Raw genomic sequence first — 23,378 nt, 5'->3', positions numbered from 1 at the left:
CCCATCCCTGTTTATTTTGAAACAGGGTCTTGTTGATGAGTCTCACTACTTGCTGAGGCTGTCCTCCAACCTGTGATCTTTCTGTCTCAGCCTCTCAAGTACTGGGACTACAGATGTGTGCCACCCAGATAAAAACAATAATGATTGTTTTGAGAACAAAATATTGTAAAACTAGGTGTGGTGGTGCACACCTGTAATCCCAGTACTTGGGAGGCCAAGACAGGAGAATCAAAGCTTTGAGGCCAGGCTCAGCAAGTAGTGAGACTCTCATCAACCCAGAAAAGCCTTGTTTCAAAAAATAAAAATAAAGCCGGGCGTGGTGGCACAAGCTTGTATTCCTAGCATTTGGGAGTTGGAGACAAGAGGACAGGGGTTTACAGACAGCCTTAGCTACTTAGCGAGGCCCTTCGCAACTCAGTGAGACCCTGTTTCAAAAATAAAAAGACTAAAAATAGGGCTGAAGGCGTAGCTCGAAGGTAAAATGCCCCTGGGTTCCATCCCCAGTACCATCCCCCCCACAAAAAAAAGCCAGGTGTGGTGGCACAGGTTTGTAATCTCATTAAAAAGAACGAAGAATCCTTACTTTTTAGAAATATACGATAAAACATTGAGTCAACATGCTGCGGCCGGGCGTGGTGGCGAATGCTTGTAATTCCGCGCTTGGGAGGCTGAAACAGGATCACACAGGTTCGAAACCAGCCTCAGCTACTTAGTGAGGCGCTCAGCAACTTAGTGAAACCCTGTTTCCAATAAAATATAAAATAGGTCTGGGAGTATACCCCGGAGGTAAAAAGCCTCTGGGTTCCACCTCCAGTACCACCAAAAAAAAAAAAAAAAAAAAAAGAAAACCACCAAAAAAAACCTAACATACTGAGATCTACTTTTTTATTTTTTTGTACTAGAGGCTGAACTTAGGGGCATTCTACCTTTGTGTGTGTGTGTGTGTGTGTGTGTGTGTGTGTGTGTATACTGGGGATGGAACCCAGGGGGCTTCTACCTCTGGGCTACACTCCCAGATCTATTTTCCATTTTATTTGGAAACAGGGTCTAAGTAGCCAAGAGTCTCACTAAGTAGCTGAGGCTGGCACCTGTGCGTTCCTCCTGTCTCAGCCTCTCAAGTACTGGATTGCAAGCGTGTACCACCACGCCTGGCTGCATTCTACCTTTTGAGTTACTAGAATTAACAGGAGTGCACCACCATGCCGTTTTGAGATCTACTTTAAAATAATAAGAGTTGCAGCTGGGCGTGGTGGCGCACGCTTGTAATCCCTGCGCTTGGGAGGCAGAGACAGGAGGATCGCGCAGGATCGAAGCCAGCCGCACGCGCTGGCTTAGGAGACCCTGTTTCCAAATAAAAATGTAAAAATAGGTCTGGGAGTGTAGCCCGGAGGTAGAAGGGCTTCCAGGAACCCCAGTACCACCACTAATAATAATAATAATAATAATAATGATAATAATAATAATAATAATAATAATAGTTGCTTATGGAATTGACTGTAATTATCAGCCTTTAGTTGATAATGGCTGCAACTAGGTAATTAGTGTATAAGCATATATTGGATAAAATATTCTCTTCTGTGCTCACTTCAGCAGCACATATACTAAAATTGGAACGGTACAGAGAAGATTGGCATGTCCCGTTCAAGGATGACTAACAAATTCATTAATTCCATATTTTTAAAAAAAATCGTCATCTGTATTTTTATTTACATTTTATTTATCTATTTACTTATTCATTTATTTTTGGTGGTGCGGGGGATGGAACCCTTCTACCTCCAGGCTACACTCCCAGACCTATTTTTATAGTTTTTATTTGGAAACAGGGTCTCTTATGCTAGCGAGGCTGGCTTTGAACCTGCACAATCCTCCTGTCTCCGCCGCCTAAGCACAGGGATTACAAATGTGTGATACCACGCCCAGCATTGTTCTGTATTTTTATTATGTTTGTTATTTTCCACAACCAAATAATACTAAAATAATCATTGGTCTTGAGTTGATAATGATTCAAACTAGGTAATTTGTTTAAGAGGATATTGGATAAATTATCCTATTCAGTATTTTTCTTTTTTTTTTTTTTTGGTGGTACTGGGGTTCCTGGAAACCCTTCTACTTCTGGGCTACACTCCCAGACCTATTTTTGTACCTTTTTATTTGGAAACAGGGTCTCTTAAGCCAGCGCATGTGGCTGGCTTTGAACCTGCGCGATCCTCCTGTCTCTGCCTCCCAAGCGCGGGGATTACAAGCGTGCGCCACCATGCCCAGTCCATTCAGGATTTTAAAACTGTTTCATATTTTCCACAATCAAATAATACTAAAATAAAAACTTTCCGTTTTAGAAAATTGACTCCCCATAATAAAAAAACACACAAAGGAATAGTTTTAGAGAGGCAAGTTTCCATAGCATTCTATAGCAGGAAGGGTAATAAAATCTAAAAGCAGAGGTCAAGTTGAAAGCCATGTACTTCTGCTTAGGTATATAAATGGTGAAATGATAGAAATCTATAAAGAAGGTAGCAATTCAAGTTATATCCCTCAACTCGCTAATAAGCAGAAACTGTTATGAACATGCATTCCACATGTGGTATGACTACAGAAAGAAAATATTTCAGTTTTCTGAAAACATGGAGAATAAATGGAAAAGTATATGCAAAGAATGTGTGCTTACTTTTTTTTTTTCTTTTTTGGGGTTCCTGGAAACCCTTCTACCTCCGGGCTACACTCCCAGACCTTTTTAATTTTTTAATTTGGAAACAGGGTCTCTTAAGCCAGTGAGGCGAACCTGCGCAATCCTCCGGTCTCCGCCTCCCAAGCGTAGGGATTACAAGCATGCGCCACCACGTCCCACTTGTGCTTACTTTTTTAAAAACCTCACAAAACCTTTTTGTACTTGGGATCCCATGATAAAAATTACCAGTATTAAGTGCAAAAGGCACCAGACAGGAACATAATTTACCATTGTAAACATCAGTCACTAGGACATAGCACAAACCACACTACTTTTATGCTTTTGCAGTTCTATTTATTTGAATTTAGAGTAACAATTCCCAAAGAATAAAACTGCTTTTTTTTTGGGGGGGGGTGGTCCTGGGGATTAAATCCAAGGGCATTTCACCTCTGAGCTACACCCCCAGCCCGATTTTTTTTATTTTCTATTTTGAAACAGGGTCTAAGTTGCAGGAGGTTCCTAAGCAGCTGAGGCTGGCCACAAACCTGGATCCTCCTGTCTCAGCCTCCCGAGTACTGGGATTACAAGTGTGCACCACCATGCCTGCTTTCTAGATAATTAATTAGAAGGAAATAAGAGTTTTACACCTAGTTCCTTAGAATTAAACTCAATGTGCATCCAGAAAGAGTAAAGAAGCTTGTAACTTCGCTGGTTGCAAAAATGATAAAAGCAGACCCAGGAAAAAAGATTCTTGTTCATCCCATGGTGCTTCAGCTTGCACAGCACCTCATTCTCCAGCATTTTAACAGCACTTCCCCTCCTATTACTTCATGCACTTGTATGGATGTAATTCCAACAGATTCCAGGCACTCATAGCCATCCTTCTCCCCACTCCATTTCCTCCTCTGTGGCTTGTAGTATTTTGTAATGTTGCCCAGGCCATGGCCAAGTCTAAACTAAGTATGCACTAAGTTTGGCAGGCAGCAAACAAACTGCTGATAGTTTTGTTTTTGTTTTGTTTTTCCATTGTTGTGGCTTAAACCTAGAAGTACTCAAGCCGGGCATGGTGGTGCACGCTTGTAATCCCAGCATTCCGGAGGCCCAGACAGGAGGATCCTGGTTCACAGACAGTCTCTGCTATTTAGTGAGGCCCCTTGCAACTTGGTGAGACCCTGTTTCAAAATAAAGAATAAAAAACAGGGCTGGGGGTAGAATGCCCCTGGGTTCCATCCTCAGTACCACAAAAAACAAAAAACCCTAGAGGTACTACTCTACCACTGAGTTATATCCGCATCCTTTTATCCTTTAACATTTTCCTTTTTTTTTTTTTTTCTTTTTCTAGTCAGGCCATGTTTCAGATATATGCCTACTAACTGAATTGTCTTCCTGTTGATTCCTTAGTTTTTCCAAGATAACAATGTGCTAGGTAATAATAGACAGGCTTCATGGAGGGAAACATTAACAGCAAACAACTTTCTTAGATTGCTCAATCTCATCACAGCACAGGAGTTTCCTCACAGCCAACAAGAGCGAAGACCAGAAACCTGCAGCAGCTCTTGCCGGGCACTGCGGTACATCCCTGCGGCTGTGGAGGCTGAGTGAAACATGAGGATCGGAAGTCTGAGGCCAGCCATGGCAACTTAGTGAAAAGATCCTGTCTTAAATTTTAAAGGAACCAGGCATGGTGGCATAGGCTTGTAACCCCAGATTATACCCCTCAGACCTTTTTACTTTTTATTTTGAAAGAGGGTCTCAGTAAGTTGCAAAGGATCTTGCTAAGTTGCTAAAGCTGACCTTAAATCCTTCTGACTCAGCCTCCTAAATACTGGGATTACAGGCCATGTGCTACCATGCCTGCCTCATTAAGTAATAATAATAATTATTATTATTCTGTGGTACTGGGATAGAACCTAGGGGCATTCTACGTCTGAGCTGCAACCCAGCCCTATTTTATTCTTTATTTTGAAACAGGGTCTCACTGAGTTACAAAGGCCTAAGTAGCTAAGGCTGTCCACGAACCATGATCCACCTGTCTCAGCCTCCTGAATGCTGGGATTACAAGCGTGCGCCACCATACCCAACAAGTTATTTTCTTATACCTCTAGAAATTCATGTATTAATTAATTAATTAATTAATTAAATGTGGCTCTAGGAATGGAACCCAAGGGACTACTATCTCCGGGATACACCCCCAACCCATTTTATATTTTATTTTGAAACAGGATCTAAGTTGCTGAGAGCTCACTAAGTAGCTGAGGCTGGCTTAGAACCTTTGCAATCCTCCTGTCTCAGCATCTCAAGTACTGGAATTACAAGCGTGCACTACCATGCCTGGCTTACAAATTCTTATAATGGGTTTAAAAAACCCTCTTTGATAGTTGATAGGCAGTGAAGGCTTTTCTGTAAATTTAAGCTAATGAAAATGACTCAAAGATGCTACTTTAAATGGCTCTTGGCAGAAACAGTAGGTGTTAACAGAAGCATAAAAATATCTTCTGAAGCAAGGCATGGTGGTGCACGCTTGTAATCCCAGCATTTAGGAGGCTGAGATAAGAAAATCTAGGTTTGCAGACAGCCTCAGCTACTTAGTGAGGCTCTTTGCAACTCAGTGAGACGCTGTTTCAAAATAAAAGAATACAAAATAGGGCTGCAGGTGCAGCTCAGAGGTAGAATGTCCCTGGGTTCCACCCCAATACCACACACACAAAAAAAGGTCTCCTAAACACATCTAAAAAATAAGTAATATTTTACTCAAAAAACTACCTGGGTCAAAAATGATACAATCTAATTTTATCCAGAAAAAACATGGGGAATTTTAAGAAATCTTTAACCTGTAAACATGGATGAATAAAACAAAGTAAAACTCTTGTTATGCTATGACTTCCAGTAATACAGGAAGAATTCTCAAACATTCCAAATCACAAAAGTGGTAGAAAAGAACTTGTCTGTAATCAGAGGCAAGCTAGGCTTTAATAAAGTCACAAACACAACATGGTATTTTAAATATACAGTAGGAACATTTATTTTAACACTTCAAAAAGATATTTCTCCATGCCTGATGACTTGATATAAAAATCAAACCCATCATACTTTCCCCATCAATCTCTCTACATCAGGGCAATCAGAAATTTGTACAACATATTTGCCTCTGAAACAAAAATTACAAATTAAGTAATAACAAAAATACACAAATCAACTGGACCCTAAACAAATTTCTAATGAAATCTTTCATCTTTCCTCCAGTCACCTAGAGCTTCTTTCTTCAGCCTCATTCTGCTCCTTTTCCTTTCTTTGCTTGGCCATGAACTTCTGTTAAAAGCAATTTGCAATATGAAAGATATATTAGATGTCGTTTCTGTTTGTGAACTTCTGTAGTGCATTTAATTGTATTTACAATTTAAAAGAGCCTAATCATACAAAATAAAGATTACTAATATAGCACCATATATTAACATTCAGCCCAATAAATGTTAAGATGAGTGCCTGTGCTGCAAATTTAGAGCAGATACATAAAACAACTTCAAACATTCAGGAAGAATCAGAACCAATGCTTCAACTGTGGCAAATGATGGTTCTCTAATGTAGCACTTCCTAAAGATCTGTATTTGACTGAAGCCAGAGCCAGGTGTGGTGGTGTACACTTATAATCCCCAGCATTTGGGATGCTGAGACAGGAGGATCCCGGTTTGCAGACAGCCTCAGCTATTTAGTGAGGCCCTTTTCAAAATAAAGAATAAAAAATAGGGCTGAGGGTGTTACTCGGAGGTAGAATGCCCCTGGGTTCCATCCCCAGTACCCCCCCCAAAAAAGATATGTATGACTGAAAAAACAAAAAATGGCTTGTGATGAAATCAGTTTAGGGAATTTGGTTATATAAGCTTAAGCAGAATTCATTCTGGTTATACAATTCAGTATGCTAACATGTACATGACTGTAACAGGGGATCAGAATATGTAGTTTCTCACACTTTAATCGAGTGTTATATGAGACTACAGATCTATAGAATCTGTTCTGGCAAATACTATTGTTCAAGGAAAAGAAATAAGAGCTAGAAATTACTGGCAAGGTACAGTGAAGGAGAAAACAGGATTTGGGGCTTGAGACTAAACTGGCATAAACATTCAGAAGTTCTCACAAAGGGGGGAAAAGTTCATTTTACATTTACTTAACTAGTTCAATTACAAGACATGAAGATTCTTAGAAGAATAATAAATTACCTCTGTATTCTGCTTATGGCGTGTACTCTTGCAGTGATTTGTCATTGCTTTTTCACCTGAGTAGAAGAGGGAACAAATTGGACAGAAGAACCCAGCCTTCGGTACAAGAAAGTCTAAATCTAGAAGGCAGAGAGAGAGAAGAGAAAGGAATAAAATTAAATTTTTTTACTTTTATTGGTACACTGTAGTCTTACACCATTATGTAGTTCACAGAGATAGTGATATACATGCACACAGCGTGAAAAGTTGTCAATTTGTTCAAACATGAAAAACTTCTTAAGCACAGTATAGACTTACATGTAAGCAGAGTATATACTGCTATCTACTTAGGGATCAAGAGCAATAGCTTTATTTGCAGAACACACACTCTTATCTTTTAACTAATTCTATAATATTCTAGACCCTCTAGAGAATACCAGAATACCACTGCACTGGCATACTGCAAGTTGAATAGATTCCCATAGAGAATCTTCAGATAAGAAAAAAATGCTCAATTATCCCTCAGAATAGCAAGACACTGGATCAGAACCTCAGAGTTTAAAATAAACATCTTTTTTTTTTTTCTTTCTTTCTTTCTTTTTTTTTTTTTTTTTTGCGGGTCTGGGGATGGAACCCAGGGACATTCGGCCTCCAAGCTACAACCCCTGCCCTATTTTTTTTATTCTTTACTTTGAAAGAGAGTCTCACTAAGTTGCAGAGGGCCTCAGTAAGTAGTAGCTGAGGCTGTCTACAAACCGCGATCCCAGTTTCCCGAATGCTGGGGTTATAAGCGTGCGCCACCATGCCCGGCTAAAATAAACATCTTAATAATATCCAGTTAAAACAAAAGAAAGAAGCCGGGCGTGGCGGTGTATGCTTGTAATCTCAGTGCTTGGGAGGCGGAGACAGGAGAACTGCCAGCCTTGGCTACTTAGTGAAGCTCTCAGCAACTCAGTGAGACCCATTTCCATAAAAAGTACAAAATAGGTCTGAGTATAGCCTGGAGGTAGAAAGTTCCTGGGTTCCACCCCTAGTACCACCAAATAAATAAATAAACAAATAAATAAATAAATAAACAAGAGGCAGACACAACAACTGTCTGCTTGTACAGTATACTGGCTAAACAAATAAAATCCCCTTCGGTTCACCTTGAATAGCGATGAGAAAAGTTTGCTAGCCGAGCTGTTCAGCATGTTCTGTTTTAACTGAAGTTTCTGCCTGGGTCCAAGTATAACTTAATTCTCACCACAGCAGCAGAGAGAGCATCAGAAATAATAGAGGAGATGTAGCTCAAACTTTAAAGAGTACAATAAAAATATCCTTGCCAGGTTAAAAACAGCCTGGATAAGCTGTTATCAGAAATCATAGGTTTCGCCAGGCGTGGTGGCGCACGCTTGTAATCCCCGCGCTTGGGAGGCAGAAACAGGAGGATCGCATAGGTTCGAAGCCAGCCGCACCCCCCCCCAAGCAAGGTTATTCAATAATTATCTAAACAGCTAAAAAATTATGATGCAAAATTTTCATAGGGATAAAGAAAAATGTACCTTCAGGGACATCAGGTGCCAATGAACTGCCTAAAGAAGTGTCCTCAATCTTCTTTCGTTTTCTATCTGGTTCTGAATCCTTTAATCCAGATTCTTCATCAACTAAAGTCATTCGATGAAGAAGGAAAAAAAGGGAAAGTATAAAAAATACATTTAAACTCTGTAAAGTTAATGTCAGATAATCCTTACCATCAAAGACAAACTTAATACTTAAAGAAACACCTGACTATTCTTCACACACTACTCTCCAAGGTTCATTCATGTAAGAAATAAATGAGTAAATCTTTTTTTTTTTTGGTGGTACTTGGGGTGGAACCCAGAGGCTTTCTACTTCCGGGCTATACTCCCAGACCCATTTTATATTTTATTTGGAAACAGGGTCTCACTAAGTTGCTGAGAGCCTCACTAAGTAGCTGAGGCTGGCTTCGAATGTGTGCGATCCTCCTGTTTCAGCCTCCCAAGCACAGGGATTACAAGCGTGCGCCACCATGCCCAGCAAGTAAATCTTTTTAATTTATTAAATAGATTAAGAGGTACTGGGCTAAAGGTAACAGAAAATTCTATACATACAGTTCCAGAAAGAATTTAAAATGAAGGAAAGAAGTGAAGTTGTGCAGTTACTAGGAAGAATTATCTTGTGTATGTAAGGTCTAGGATGAGGTGCTAAGTGAAGATAGGGGGAAGGACACAAGAAAAGAATACTTCTGATCTGAATCGCAAGTGAAATCACAAAATGACGTTTAGCAAAGCGCTTAACAAGTAACAATGCTAGAAGTCTCTGTAAAATATAATCTTAGGGTAAACAAAAATGGAAACTAGTTCCAAGCCAATTGAGGTTATCCAGAGTAGTTGAATGTTTGATAGTATTTGCAAAATCCCTTTTGCATAAATGTTGTTCATTTAGTTTCTATCTCATGTGAGCTAGACAAGGAATTCCTATTTTTATCTTCCTTATTTCTTCACAGTCAGAGAAAGCAAAGTCAAAAGAGATAATAACTTGACTTGAGCAAGACTGCATACTAGTGAATGACAGAGTCTAGAACTAGGACATGTTACTTCAGTTTCACTGCTCCTTCTACACATCTGGGCTTCTCTTTCCAAACCTGAGGGTCTGGCTGAAAAACTTTGACATGCCCTTATTTATTACATTTTACTGGTCATAAAGTCCTAAAGTCTATAAAAAAAAGATAGTCTCCCTGCCTCCAATCTTCTACAATCATTTACTTCTTCCTCACCAAGGTAATAAACTTCCCCCAAAACATTTGCTCCTTCTACTTCAAAGACACATTTACCTCAATAAATACACATGTATCTTAATGTTACATATTACAATATATACTGTAAAAATATATATTTTAACTAAAAGAGATTAAAGCAAACCATGTAAGTTTAAAAATCGTGTGGAATTTTTTTCCTAAGCTAGGTCCCCCTATAAAACATGCTATCCATTAATGGAATATACTTTTATATAAGAGTAACTAAACCATCCCTTCTATATTACTCAGTTGAGTTGAGACAGTTCCAAGCAAGCTGATGTTGAAGTTGCCCTATCATAACAGAAATCTTGGACAAAAAACGAACTCCTATTCCAGGCATGGCAACAGCACACTTGTAATCCCAGTACTTGGGGAGGATGAGACAGGAGGATTGCAGGTTCAGAGCCAGCCTCAGCAGTGAGGCTCTCAACAACTTAGTGAGACCCTGTTCCCAAATAAAAATATAAAATAGGTCTGGGGGTGTAGTCTGGAGGTAGAAGGCACCTAGGTTCCATCCTCAGTACCCCCCCCCCAAAAAAAACGACAAAAAACCATGAAATCATGTTAGTAAATACAAATCATATTATTAAACGATTGACTATATATAGCTTGGTATTAAAGACTGGTTATAGAAAATAGACAAGGAAGGAAGACTACACACTTCATCATGGGAGTTTTAAGAAACTGATCAATAGTAATAAACCATGCAGAAAATTCAGACAAAATTAGGAGGAAAACAGTTTAAAATCAAACTTAACCAAAACTCAACGTGGGTTCATGAGCATCAACTTTAGTAAGTTAGAGAAAGAAGCTAGAGTATAGCCAGTTCAGTGAGAAACAAAAGTATAAAATTGGGTGGTTCTTTCTAGATACTTTGCTATGGAGCTAAAGGAATTCCAAGGTTAAGGAGATTTATTTATTTTGTGTTTGTTGAATGAGAAAGTCTTGGCCACATTTTATGTGTAAGAAGCTAAGAAGGTAAAATCAGAGTTGGCAGTCTGGTCAGGTTTTTTATTTGTTCTAGTAAATAGAGATGAAGGTTTGGTTAGCCATCATTTTCAGTGAGGAAAGAACTAGTTGATGCAGAAGCAGGAAAATAAAGATCCAGATTTCTAGAGTTAGGAAACCCTCTAATGAACTGTGGAAAAACACTGGAAGACCAGATGAGAAGAGATTCAGAGAACTTGAACTGAATCATGGTTGACAATTTTTTCTTAGAGAAAATAGAAAAAGAAAGCAACAAGGATGCTGCAAAGAGATGGTAAAATAGGTACTCTTAATAGTGCTGTTTAAGTCACACATATACTTAATTTTTTGCTTTACCTCTCCAAATCAATACTCAGGAATTCTGTGCTTGTCTTTTTTTCTACCCTTTTCAGCATTTTAACACAGAAAGTATCTAATATAAAAGATACAATGTCAAATACTTGTGGAGTGACTGAGGTCTTCCCTCTCATTGAACACTACTCCTTATTTTAACTTAAAATTTTATTGATGTTATTCATATATTTTGTTTAATGGCTGGCTTCTTGGAAGCATCACAAATAACTAGTCAATAAATGATTTCTACCTGATGCTACATGATCAAAATAATCTTCTGTGGATCATTTCCACAAATATGTTTCACTCTAATACCAATTCTCTATTTCTCTCTAAATGACAAATATAAAAATCTTAATCCAGATCTGCTAATTTTAATTCTGCCTTTCTCTATTCCTACTCTATTTCACTGCTTTTCTTCATCGATGGTAATCTTGAAACTTCTACCATCTCATGCCATGCAACTCCTTCCCTACCCTGACAGGCCTACCTTCACTAATTTGGAAAGTTTCTTCACCTTTTGCTGGTTCTGTTGCAACAGCCTTTTCTGCAGATGGTGCTTTACCAATTCGAATTCTCTTCACTGGAGTTTTAGCTTTAAAACAGAAAGTCTAAATTTATTGCTCTAGTAACAGTACTTAAATTTATTTATATTAAATAACAATTTCAACAATTGTATTTTCCAAACAATATTCGAATTTGGAAAGAAAACTTATTTCTAATATAAAACACAGTTTTTTTTTTTTTTTTTTTTTTTTTTTTTTGCAGGTCTAGGGGTGGAACCCAGGAGCATTCAACCTCCGAGCTATACTCACTGCCCTATTTTTAATTCTTTATTTTGAAACAGGGTCTCACTAAGTTGTGGAGGGCCTCACTAAGTAGCTGAGGATGTCTGCAACCCTGACCCTCTGGGTCTCAGCCTCCCAAATGCTGGAATTACAAGCAAGTGCCACCACGGCCGGCTTCTATCAAATTTAGTAAAAACATTCTCTTAGGTTTCCATTTATCATATTCCAAACAACTCTTCTATCTTCTTTACTCAAGTTGATTATATATATTTTTCTAATTTGTTTTCACAAACCTGTGGGACTTTCTAGTCTTTTATTTAGTTGGATTAAGTCTTCTCAAATTTTCCAAGTGAAAATTTTAATCTCATTCAAGTCCTACAAGTAAGCTGCTCTATTATTCCATATAATCAAACTATCACTTTAACATAAAATAGTCCATTTATGAATTAATCTAAACCCTAAAATTAAGCAAAAGCTGGGAGCCCGTGAGGTGTGAACATGGTTTTAATCATTTAAAGTTGTGCTTTCCCCAAAATATAAATATTCCATTTTCATTCCAATTCTAATTTGGTTACTCTATTTTGTTTTCTGGTTGTTATCCTTTCTTGAGGTATACATTGGGAGTAAGCTCTGCTCTGTAACTAAGAGAAATTTTTGAAATGTGTACACATTTCTTTCTTTCCTTCTTTCATTTTGCGGTACTGGGGATGAAACCCAGAGTCATTCTACCTCTGAGTAATATTCCCAGCCCTAATTTTACATTCTTTATTTTGAAACAGGGTCTCAGAGTTGCAAAGTAGCTGAGGCTGTCTGTGAACCTGGATCCTCCTGTCTCAGCCTGCCAAATGCTGGGATTATAAGCGTGTGCCACTACACCTGGCTCATGTGTACACATTTCTGTGGAAAACATTACAGGCTATAAATGTCTATTTGTTGGCTTATATAATATAAATACAAGGTAGAATTATTGGTAATGCTACCACACATATCTTAAAATTAATTTTAAAAAGTCATTTCATAAAATGGGAAAAGTGCCACTTCCAAGAATCTACCTGCTAAATGTCTTTCAATCATGGTTTTCACCTCTTCTTCCGTAACATTCTCAGTGACTGGATCCACTTGAGTCAAGGCTTCAAGTTTTGTTTTCTTTGTGTCCACAGCTCTCTCCTTTCTATCCCCTCTTCTGTCTGTAGGGTGGTCATTTTTACAGTGTGCTAACTCAACTTTTAAATCATTATCTCCATCCTCTTCTTCTCCAACTTCATCAACAGTAACAAAATTAAGCTCTTCTTTAAGACTGTTAAAATCAGACAGAGAATCTCTATCCTCTTCAGTTACTTCATCCAAAGTCACTAAATGCAAATCGCTGCTATCATCTTGAATTTCATCTACAGTAACTAAAGTGGAAGGGTCTTCAGGCATCTGAGAAGAAATGAACCCAATAGAATCCCTTACAGTATTTCCATCATCTCCTTTAGCACTTAACGTGGCAAAAGTAATGTCTGCCGAGTCACTTAAAGGCAGCTCTTCTACTTCTCCAATTTCATCAACAGTTACCAAGCGTTCCTGTTTGAGAAGATCTTGTTCTTCAGCCACTGACAGAACAGTAACATCTTTTGGTTCACCGTGAGAAATGCAATCATCTTGGTCAATTAACTCATCTAATGTAAGAAGTGAGTTTGAATTTTTTACCACCTCTTCCATATTTAGTTCTTCTTCATCAATTACTTCATCCACAGTGACTAGAGCCTGTGCAGCTGCATCTTCCTCTTCCCCAATTTCATCCAATGTCACAAAAGATAATTCTCCCTCAGCACCACGAGGGGTAGAGGTTTTCCCCCTTCTCTTCTTCAAGTTAAGTTCAGAGGAGGGAAAATTTCTGAGAGCTTCTTTCCTTTTCCCCTTTAGTGTATTCTGCTTGCCTTGAGGATTCACTTCTTCTATAACCTCATCCACAGTAACAAATTCATCCAAATTAAATGGAAATAATGGTTCCTGTTGGGAAGTTAAAAGTCACGGTGTTGTGAACAACTACTAATCATGCATAGGTTGCAAACAGTCACAATAAATGTGCATGCAGGTCATTTGTGAGCATTTCACTGCAGTTTCCTAATGGCTAAAATAAAATTAGAGTTATTCTTTAACAAGTCCCACAAATAAATTAGCTATAATTCACAAAATAAATGCCAAAGACAATTCTAACAATATCTAATTTCACTTGTATATAATTTCAGTAAGATTATAACTACTGCCTAAATAATGAGTTTTGAGATACAATAGCAAAAAATATTAAATTTAAAGGATCTGTTAAGCCAGGTATGGTGGTATACTCTTGTAATCCTAGTATTTGGTAGGCTGAGACAGGAGGATCACAGGTTTGTAGCCAACCTCAGCAACTTAGTGAAACCATGTTTCAAAATAAAAAACAAAAAGTCAGGCATGGTGGTACACACTTGTAATCCCAGCTATTTGGGAGGCTGAGACAGTAGGACTGTGGTTCAAGGACAGCCTCAGCTACTACTTAGTGAGGCCCTTTGCAACTCAGTGAGATCCTGTTTCCAAATAAAGAATAAAAAATAGGGCTGGGGGTATAGCTCAAAGGCAGAATGCCCCTGGATTCTATCTCCAGTCCTGAAAAAAAAAAAAAAAGGCTGAGAGGTAGGATGCAGCACCTGAGTTCAATCCCCAGTAAAATCAGAATAAAAGAAAAAGAAAAGAAAAAAGATGCATCTGTTAAAAAATAAATATAAAAGAATTTACTGTTCTATATGTTAAATATCTAATATGCTCTGGGACATACTGGACTTCTAAGATTGCTTCACTGATTCGTTTATTTAAAATATATATATATTTAAGCCGGGCGTGGTGGTGCATGCCTGTAATTCCCGCACTTGGGAGGCAGAGACAGGAGGATCGCGCAGGTTTGAAGCCAGCCTTGTTGGCTTGAGAGACCCTGTTTCCAAATAAAAATATAAAGTAGGTTTGGAAGTGTAGCCGGGAGGTAGAAGGGTACCATCCCCAGTAGCACACACAAACACAAAAATATTTATATACATATTTAATTTGTATGATACTAAGATATAAATTTTATACTTGAGAATGTTACATGCAAACAGTTATTACTAATAATTACTACCTAGTATGATTATATTTAGAAAAAATTTATAATTGGAAAAATGGTTCCTACAGAAAAGAAATGAATTTCCAGCAGGCCTCCTACATTTAGTATACATCAAAAATCAATTTGTAGGTAGCCAGGCACAGTGATGCATGTTTGTAATCCCAGTACTTAGGAGGCTGAGACAGGAAGACTGGAGGTTCAAGGCCAGTCTCAGCTACTCAGTGAGGCCTTCCACAACTTAGTGAGACCCTATTTCAAAATAAAGAATAAAACAATAGGGCTGGGGTGTGTTCAGAAGTAGAATGTTCCTGGGTTCAATACCCAGTAACACACACACATAACAGTTACTAGTGCATATAATAAATTTCAAGATAAAAAGTGAATTGATGGCAGGGTTAAAAGTAAAATATTTCATCCCATTCCTATCCCTTACTTTGTAGCTCTCATTCTCTAAAAACTTTCATTAACTATTTTATGGCAGACACAAGTTATAAGACATAAATTCTGCTATGAAAGGACAGAAATGAAGGGTTAGTGTTATTTTTTACCTCTTTAGATTTGGAACTTCTACCAGTGATGCTTTTAGAATTCCTAGTGTTTTGCCCAGCCAAAGCCTGAAATATTAAGTAAAAAAATACAGAAAAACAGAATTTACAATCAACTATAAAATGTTCTATAAAAGGAGTGAGGGGAACTTAAACAGCAAATATCCAATTATACAAAACAATGCAAATAGTTAATAAATACAAAAAACTAAGTCAACAGTCATGTAATAGTATAGGCACAGTCTCTGAAAGTTGTCGCTAAATTCAGCTTTACAGATCTTTTCTTTCCTACATCTACAATGCCTGAGCTGGGCAATCAAGCGACCCCATAATGGAAGTTTGAATTTAAGAAAGGTAACAGGTTTCCTATCCAGGAGAAGGCTAATCACCTTAGGACAATCCCTACAGACTTTTCCTTTAAACCAGTTATATTTATGACCAAATTTTGTCTTTAAACCACAGTTATATTTTTGACCAAGTAATGCTTTTAAACTTAGTAAATTATGAACTTTGAGTTTGATACTCTACATATTGGCTTAAATTGAAGGAATTGTTTAAGAAAAGGAAATGGGAGCTTCGGGAGTAGAGTAAGGAGATGAAAGTACAAAAGACTGCATCTCCTACTCCATAGCTACAGCAGCACAGCTAAGCACGTCAAAGATACACCGAGCCATTCTTCTTATTCTCCTCACCTTATTGTTGCTGTCATCCCGTTTCATGATGATGCAAGTTCTAGTCTCTGTTTCCTGAGACAGTTTTGTTATGTCCTTGTGATCTAGTTTAGAATCCTTGCTTTGCAGGGCTGAGATCCTTCCACTGCCTCCTCTGGTAATACCACTCTGAGTGGGTTTGAACCTACTGCTGCTTTCTGCCAAGCTTGCTCTGGCACTTTTAAGTAGACCAAATTCCTTGGCTGAAAGTTTCTTTTCGGCAGTTACTTGATCTCTGAGCACAGATTTGAGAAAGCCTTTCTGATTTTCAGCTTTTGAAACTGTTTTCGCCTTAGGAGTAGAGACCATAGGAGCCTTGATGCCTGATTTACTGCTAGGTACATTTGATACAGCCAGCACACTAGTTTTACCAGTTTCATCAGGCTTACCGATCTGACCCAGTCCTTTATTTGGGTATCCCTTAATTACAACATTTTCTGTAGGCTTGTCTTTCATTGCTGCCATAATCTTTTCTAGTTTTTCTGCGACTATCCCAGCTTCATTCTTTTCAGCCTTCTCTGCTCCTATTTGTAGATCCATTCTTGTTTCCTTGATATTTAATTCATTTTCCTCCTTTTTATCCATGTTATTTTTTTCAGAAACACTCTTTTTATTCACTGTCTTCTCATCCCCAGTGCAAATTCCTGATACTATGGTCATAACACAAGAAGATGGCACTATTTCTGAAACAGTTTCATGTTTGTCCACTTCAGGTACAGTTTCTACAACAGACTGTGTGATTTCAGAAAAGAAACCTGCTTCAGATGGAGATTCTTCTAGAATTCCCTTGATATTCTTTTCTTCTATAAATGCATAGTCAGATATTGGTAATTCTGTCTCAGGGTTAATAATTTCTGCCTCTTCCTTCTCAAAGTCATTGGTATACACCTGCTGGTTTAAAGCAGACTCCTCTATATTTTCAGTAAATAATTCAGTATTAGCTGGAGTGGATGCTACAAGAGGAAGTTCTATGTTGACCTCCTCTCCTTGGGTTTCCATTTCCAATGCTTCAATAGCAAAGTCGGATTCACATGCTGCTTTTGCAGGTTCTTCTTCACAAAGCTCTTCCTGCTGTATGGTTGTTTCTTTATGAATACTGTGAGTGGTTCCTTCTTCCACCTCACTAGGTTTAACAGAGGGACTATCAGCTGCTGTCTGCACCTCACTTTCATCAACTGGACTGTTTTTCAAGTCAGGGCTAAAAGTATTTAAAAACAAACAAAAAAGAACACAAACAAAAACAAACAAAAATCAAACTATGATGAGAATTCAACCAGTATAAGTAATCCTGTTGATGCCAATTGTAAAGACTTCCCAATTCGTTACTGTAATAAGCATTGGAAAGCCCAGCCAATCAGCACTGAAGTGGTCAAGATGTTTAGACGTAAATATGTAGATAATATAAAAATTTAAGACATCTTTCATCTTCCTCTCTTTTTTTGGCAGGGGGGAGAAAAGGCTACCTGGGAACTGAACCCAGGGATGCTCTCCACTGAGCCACATGCCCAGACTATATTTACTTTGTATTTTGAGATTAAGGTCTCACTAAATTGCCAATTTGGCCTTGACCGTGTAATTCTCCTACGTCAACCTACTCAATCCCTGGGATTATAGGCATAAACTTGAAGATTTATCTTTAACTCAAGTTAAAGATTTATCTCATATATATATATATATATATATATATATATATAATTTTTTTTTTTTTGGTGGTACTGGGATTCCTGGAAGCCCTTCTACCTCCAGGCTACCCTCCCAAACCTATTTTATACTTTTTATTTGGAAACAGGGTCTCTTAAGCCAGCGCGGCTGGCTTCGAACCTGCGCAATCCTCCTGTCTCCGCCTCCCAAGCGCGGGGATTACAAGGGTGTGCCACCATGCCTGGCAAAGATTTATCTTTAACTACTAAAGCTATGTCTGTTTCTTTTACTAATGTGAGTTATAACCAAGGCATTTCTTTCTGTGTCAAAGTTTGTACCCAACATTCAAAGACCAAATGTGATTTGGAGATACCTCAAATTAGTATGAAAGGTCATTATCCTCCCAACAATGGTAGCTGAAATAATATTTCACTATAATAAAACTAGTAATCCATGAATTTAAATTTAAAATTTCATAAGCGAACCTTACCTAAAAAGAACATATATGGAAATTGGTACGGGGAAAATAACACTTCACTCTTATAATCATATCACCTTTTTTTTTTTAAACAGAGTGAGACAGATCTGCTTTTAATTTCCCAAGAACTGTACTTATTAATGATAATACTAGAAAAATTTGTCTTTGGAAGTATTCTTTAAATAGTTCTGTTCGCGATTTAAAGTTAGAGGTGAAAAGAATCACCTTGACATGAGCAGTCTAATTATAAGACATTTGGCTTTGGGTACATTATGGGAAGTCTTTCTAGTTATTAAGAACATAAACCTCAAGTATTAAAGAAAAATATATAACTAAGTATACATAACAAATGTTATCTCATTGTGGTCTTCCCAAATCCAAAATTAAAAGTGTGTGATTTTATGATTCCACTATTTTTACTGAGGCAGAAACAGAATAAAGTATTTGATACGAATATCCTATAGATCAGGGATGCTATCTTTGAATAAGAAGCATCTTAGCTTTTGGATACAATGTCCAACAGGCTACAACACAAATTAGAAGTTTAACAAATATATTCACACTAGAGGCATTAAGCTGCAGGAATACATCAGAAAATGATCATATAAAATTAACACATTAAAGAAGATTGATCTGACACATGCTTCTCAAAGAAGAGCCATATTCTCTTTGTTAACAATGAAAGATGATGTGTGCCCATGACATTAATTGAAAAAGGCACTACCACATAATCATTTAAATCAATAAACTGGTTCTCCTCCAAGGATGTTAACTTTAAGCTTGAGAAGCAGATCACTTTCCTACCAAATCAGATAAACACCTATTATTCAGAACTTGCAAAGGTATCAAGTTTTAGATATTTAAGCTGGCCACTAACTATAATCAATATACATGCGTTATATTCACTGTGCAAGATATCCTTTGTATGCTGAAAAGGCTTTTTTTAAAAAAATGGTTCTGAAGGGTGGAATCCAGGGGCTTTCTACCTCCGGGCTATACTCTCAGACCTATTTTATAATTTATTTGGAAACAGGGTCTAAGTTACTAAAAGCCTAAGTAGCTGAGGCTGCTTTGACCCTGTGTGATCCTCCTGTCTCAGCCTCCCAAGCGCTAGGATTACAAGTGTGCACCACCATGCCCGGCTGAAAAGGCTTTTATTTGAAGTAACTCACATTTTTTATATTACAAGTACAAATGACTACTTGTAAGTGTTCCAAGTTCGTAGGACTAGTCAAAATATAATCTGTGGCCAAGCACAAACATAACAAAGAAAGTGTGACACTCATAGTTACAGCAGTTACGTGGATCATTATTTCTCAAAATAAAAGCTTTAGGTTTGAAATAATAGGATTCATTTCTAATAACGAAGAATAAATTCAAACTCCTGCTGCATTACTGAACCACCTTCAAAGGCTTTACAAATCATGGCTATATAAAAACATTTATTTATGGGACTAGAAGGATAACAGTGGAATTTGATTTTGGGCTCAAACACATAGAAAGAGTAACACATTTAAAATTTGTCAATAAAAAGTTTTATACAGAATGAATCACTATGCAGTTACACTTTACAAAGAATACAGAGGTATTTGGAAAAAATGGCTTAATTTCATATTTGCCAATCTTTAAAAATTATAGTACTTTCTTCATTGAAATCATTTACTGAGAGTATCTGTTTTTTAGCTAATATGAGGGAACACCTCAAGACTGATCAATTTAACTTGGAAAGTTAGTTTGACATGTCAAATAAGTGATAATAACACATCAGTCTTTAAAAAAAAAAAAAAAGAAAAACATAGCCATATATTCTGGGAAATGGCACGAAAAAGGATTCCAGGAAATTCAGAATACAAACATCTAATTTCCTATTCCCCATCCCAAAATTCAGAAAAGGCACACAATAAAGGCTTAGTATGAAAACAAAGGTTAACACCGACAGACAAACATCCTATGAACTTTAATATTTCGTAATAATGAAGATTTGGTGTTTATTTCGGAAGCCCACTGAGTACTTGCCAGTTTAATTAGAGGAATTTCACCTAGCATTCTTGTCTAGAGCCATAATCTTATAATAAACACTGTATGGGAGAGATGTGTACAGGGCATAATGTGGTTTGTTATTAAACCATGAATATGAGATTTCCCCTACACAGAAAACCTATTTACATAATTTACATGAATTATAAACAAGAGGGTCACATTCAGGGTGAACTGGCAACCACAGATATTAACAAAACAGCGCTTCTTAGAATCATTTCACTCTAAAACAACACTAAATATTTTGGCCACACCCTACATCTTTCCCCTTAATGTTTAGGTCAGAAAAAGATGATGACAAAATGAGAATCTAGAAGTCTTTTAATTTAGTTTTTTATTGTTGTTTTTATGATACTGGGGATTGAACCCAGGGGCATTCTACCTCTGAGCTACACTCCCAAATATAAATAAATACTTATTTATCTGGAAACAGGGTCTCACTAGGTTGCTGAGAGCATCAGTAACTTGTTGAGTATGGCTTCAAACCTGTCATTCTCCTATCTCAGCACCAAGTGCTGGGATTACAAGCATGTGCTACCATGCCCAGTTCTACTCTAGAATTTTTAAAATTATTTTTATGAGACCGGACAACTATCTGTCCATTTATTAATATGTTTGATCTAAAAAGGTAAGTGTAAATAATAAAAAAAGACAATGACCAACTACTTCCTCCACCACCACCACCACCACCACCACGACCACTACCCTTACTGTACTACTACTACTACTACTGTTCTTGCAGCCCTCAAATAAACTTTGTCAAATGAATTACATAAAATGAATTTTGGGGTGATTCTATTCATAGTCAGAGTCACTGTGGCCAAATTATAGGCCTTTCTATAATGTATGGCACTGTGGGCTTTCACAGAAAATGTTGTTGGTGGCCGGGTGTGGTGGCACATGCTTGTAAGCGAGCCTTGCTGGCTTAAGAGACCTGTTTCCAAATAAAAATATAAAAAATAGGGGTAGAAGGGTTTCCAGGAACCCCAGCACCACCAAAAACAAGGGGGAAAAAAAAAAGAAAGAAAATGTTGTTGGTGTTATTTTTTAAAGCACGTGAATATTACTGATTTGATGATGTACAACTTAATGTGCTAAAACATACAGAAAACCTATTGCTTAAAAATTACCAGCATATTTAAATAGATTGATAATTATCTTCGTTATTTAAAACGGTATAATTTTATAAAAACGATTGAAAAGAAAAACCCACAAGAAAATCTGTTTTTTAGGCATCAAAATTGGTGGACCAAGAAAATAGCACTTTCTATATCTAAATACTTTCATACTGCTATTTCAAGCTTACATGCTCTTATAACACAAACTAACAAAATACTGGTAATCAACTAGTATACAAGGAAGAAAAGAAAATTCTAAGTAAATTATTCACAGTAAAAAGCGAGTTATTAATTTGTGGGATAAGGGTGGTAAAAAGGAAGGTCTCCATCAGAATGAGAATGTTACTAAAAGAGGGTATTTATGTGGTCAAATTAAATTTGTGAATCACTAGTTTGTAGAAACTGAAAATCAATCTTACAGTTGCTAAAACTTCAAAGCAGAATGTTTTATTTTTTGGTTTTAGACAAATATTCCTTTTCCCCATGCCAGCTGTACAATGCAAATATATCTAAATTTACACTGAAAGTTTAAAACTTTGAACTTTTACTATTGTGCTTAATTACTTTGAAATATCTAACACAAAGAATGTAATTCTGATTGTGGACTTGAATTGTTTAAGGGTCTCTGCAAAATATTTCATAAAGAAATAATATTTGTATATTTAATTCAAACTGTATTTATACATCCAGTTTTTCTGTGATGAAATACAAAGACAACAAAAACTTAGATCAAACAGAACTCCACCACAAAAAGTCAAAACAAGTTCATATAGACACAAAATAAACAAGATAGGAACTTTTGGCTACACAAAAATAATTGCTGTAACTGAAAATAAAAGTCAGTAATTAAGTAGTTAGCAAACAAAGTAACATACCTTTCTTTTCCTAGTTCTGGGTCTTTCTCAGTCTGAGCCTGTAACACAATTCACATTTTATTAGAAGCCATTCTAAGAGATGTCAAATACTTAATCTGTCAAAATTCAATCATTTTTTTTTTTTTCCTGGTGGTACTGGGGGTAGAACCCAGGGGCTTTTCTACCTCTGGGCTATACTTCCAGACCTATTTTATACTTTATTTGGAAACAAGGTCTTACTAAGTTGCAGAGAGCCTCACTAAGTACCTGAGGCTGGCTTCGAACCTGTGCAATCCTCCTGTCTCAGCCTCCCAAGCGCTGGGATTACAAGCGTGCGCCACCACGCCCGGTCTAAAATTCAATGTTTTCAATTACGATATAATCTAAAAACAGGATATGCCTTAATCCACTATGTCCCATCATCTTCTGTATAGTACACATATAAAAACCTATAACAAGTTATAGGTCACCTATAAGTTTCCTTAATGTTGACATAAATTAACTTTAAAAGCCTAGAAATATTATCTGTTGTTTAGAATAAAGTCAACAAATCTGAAATATCAACATCTTCCTTGTGGAATTATTTTAAAAGATTTTTATTTGTAAAGAGACTTGGAATCATGTGGTCTCAAGGTTGAAACTTTCTTAGAAAGAATAAGACTTCAAAAAAATTGAAAGTCAATCACTAAGCCAAGCAAGGAAGGGAGGGACGGGGAGGGAATGGGGTGGTATTTGGGTAGGGGTTAAATCAGCGATGAGTACATGTTTATACACACAAGTTTTTTACCCCAATAAGTTGTATGAATATAATGCACCAATAAAAATAAAAATAAAAAAATAAAAAAAAATTGAATAATGGGTCCAGAGAGGATTCCTAGTACAGGTGCTAGAATGCATGTTTTACTGGGGTCTGTGAGATAAATCAGGTCTAAATACTCCTGGTACAGTAGACATTAAAGATGACAGTTGATAAGCCCCATCCACAAAAAGTATTTACACAGACTCCCCAACAGTAAAGAGGAATGTTAGAGAGGAGAAATTCGACATGATAGCAACGGAAATCTCTTTAACAGATGCTTATACCATTGAATTGCTTCCTAATTCC

The 23,378-nt window shown here is 37.1% G+C and overlaps 1 protein-coding gene across 3 annotated transcripts in view; it reads right to left on the bottom strand.

Annotated features, from left to right (window-relative positions):
• Positions 1-5,908: 5,908 nt before the first annotated feature.
• The window catches only part of ZNF638 (zinc finger protein 638), a gene marked incomplete at both ends in the record, with an annotated part of 110,343 nt that continues 92,873 nt past the window's right edge, over positions 5,909-23,378 (bottom strand). Inside the window, 8 exons of one of the 3 annotated variants that reach the window (XM_080712047.1) lie at positions 5,909-5,974; positions 6,883-6,938; positions 8,406-8,507; positions 11,472-11,576; positions 12,822-13,764; positions 15,439-15,504; positions 16,128-17,343; positions 22,295-22,332. In XM_080712047.1, the coding sequence (XP_080568173.1) occupies positions 5,909-5,974; positions 6,883-6,938; positions 8,406-8,507; positions 11,472-11,576; positions 12,822-13,764; positions 15,439-15,504; positions 16,128-17,343; positions 22,295-22,332 (2,592 nt within the window). Of the gene's footprint in view, positions 5,975-6,882; positions 7,002-8,405; positions 8,508-11,471; positions 11,577-12,821; positions 13,765-15,438; positions 15,505-16,127; positions 17,344-22,294; positions 22,333-23,378 lie in introns of all 3 variants that reach the window. The other 2 variants (XM_080712046.1, XM_080712048.1) reach the window with 2 other exon arrangements.

The sequence above is a fragment of the Muscardinus avellanarius genome, assembly GCF_963383645.1.
Source record: "Muscardinus avellanarius genome assembly, chromosome: 15".
NCBI classification, from domain to species: Eukaryota; Metazoa; Chordata; class Mammalia; order Rodentia; family Gliridae; genus Muscardinus; species Muscardinus avellanarius.
This window is presented reverse-complemented; position numbering and strand designations above follow the sequence as displayed.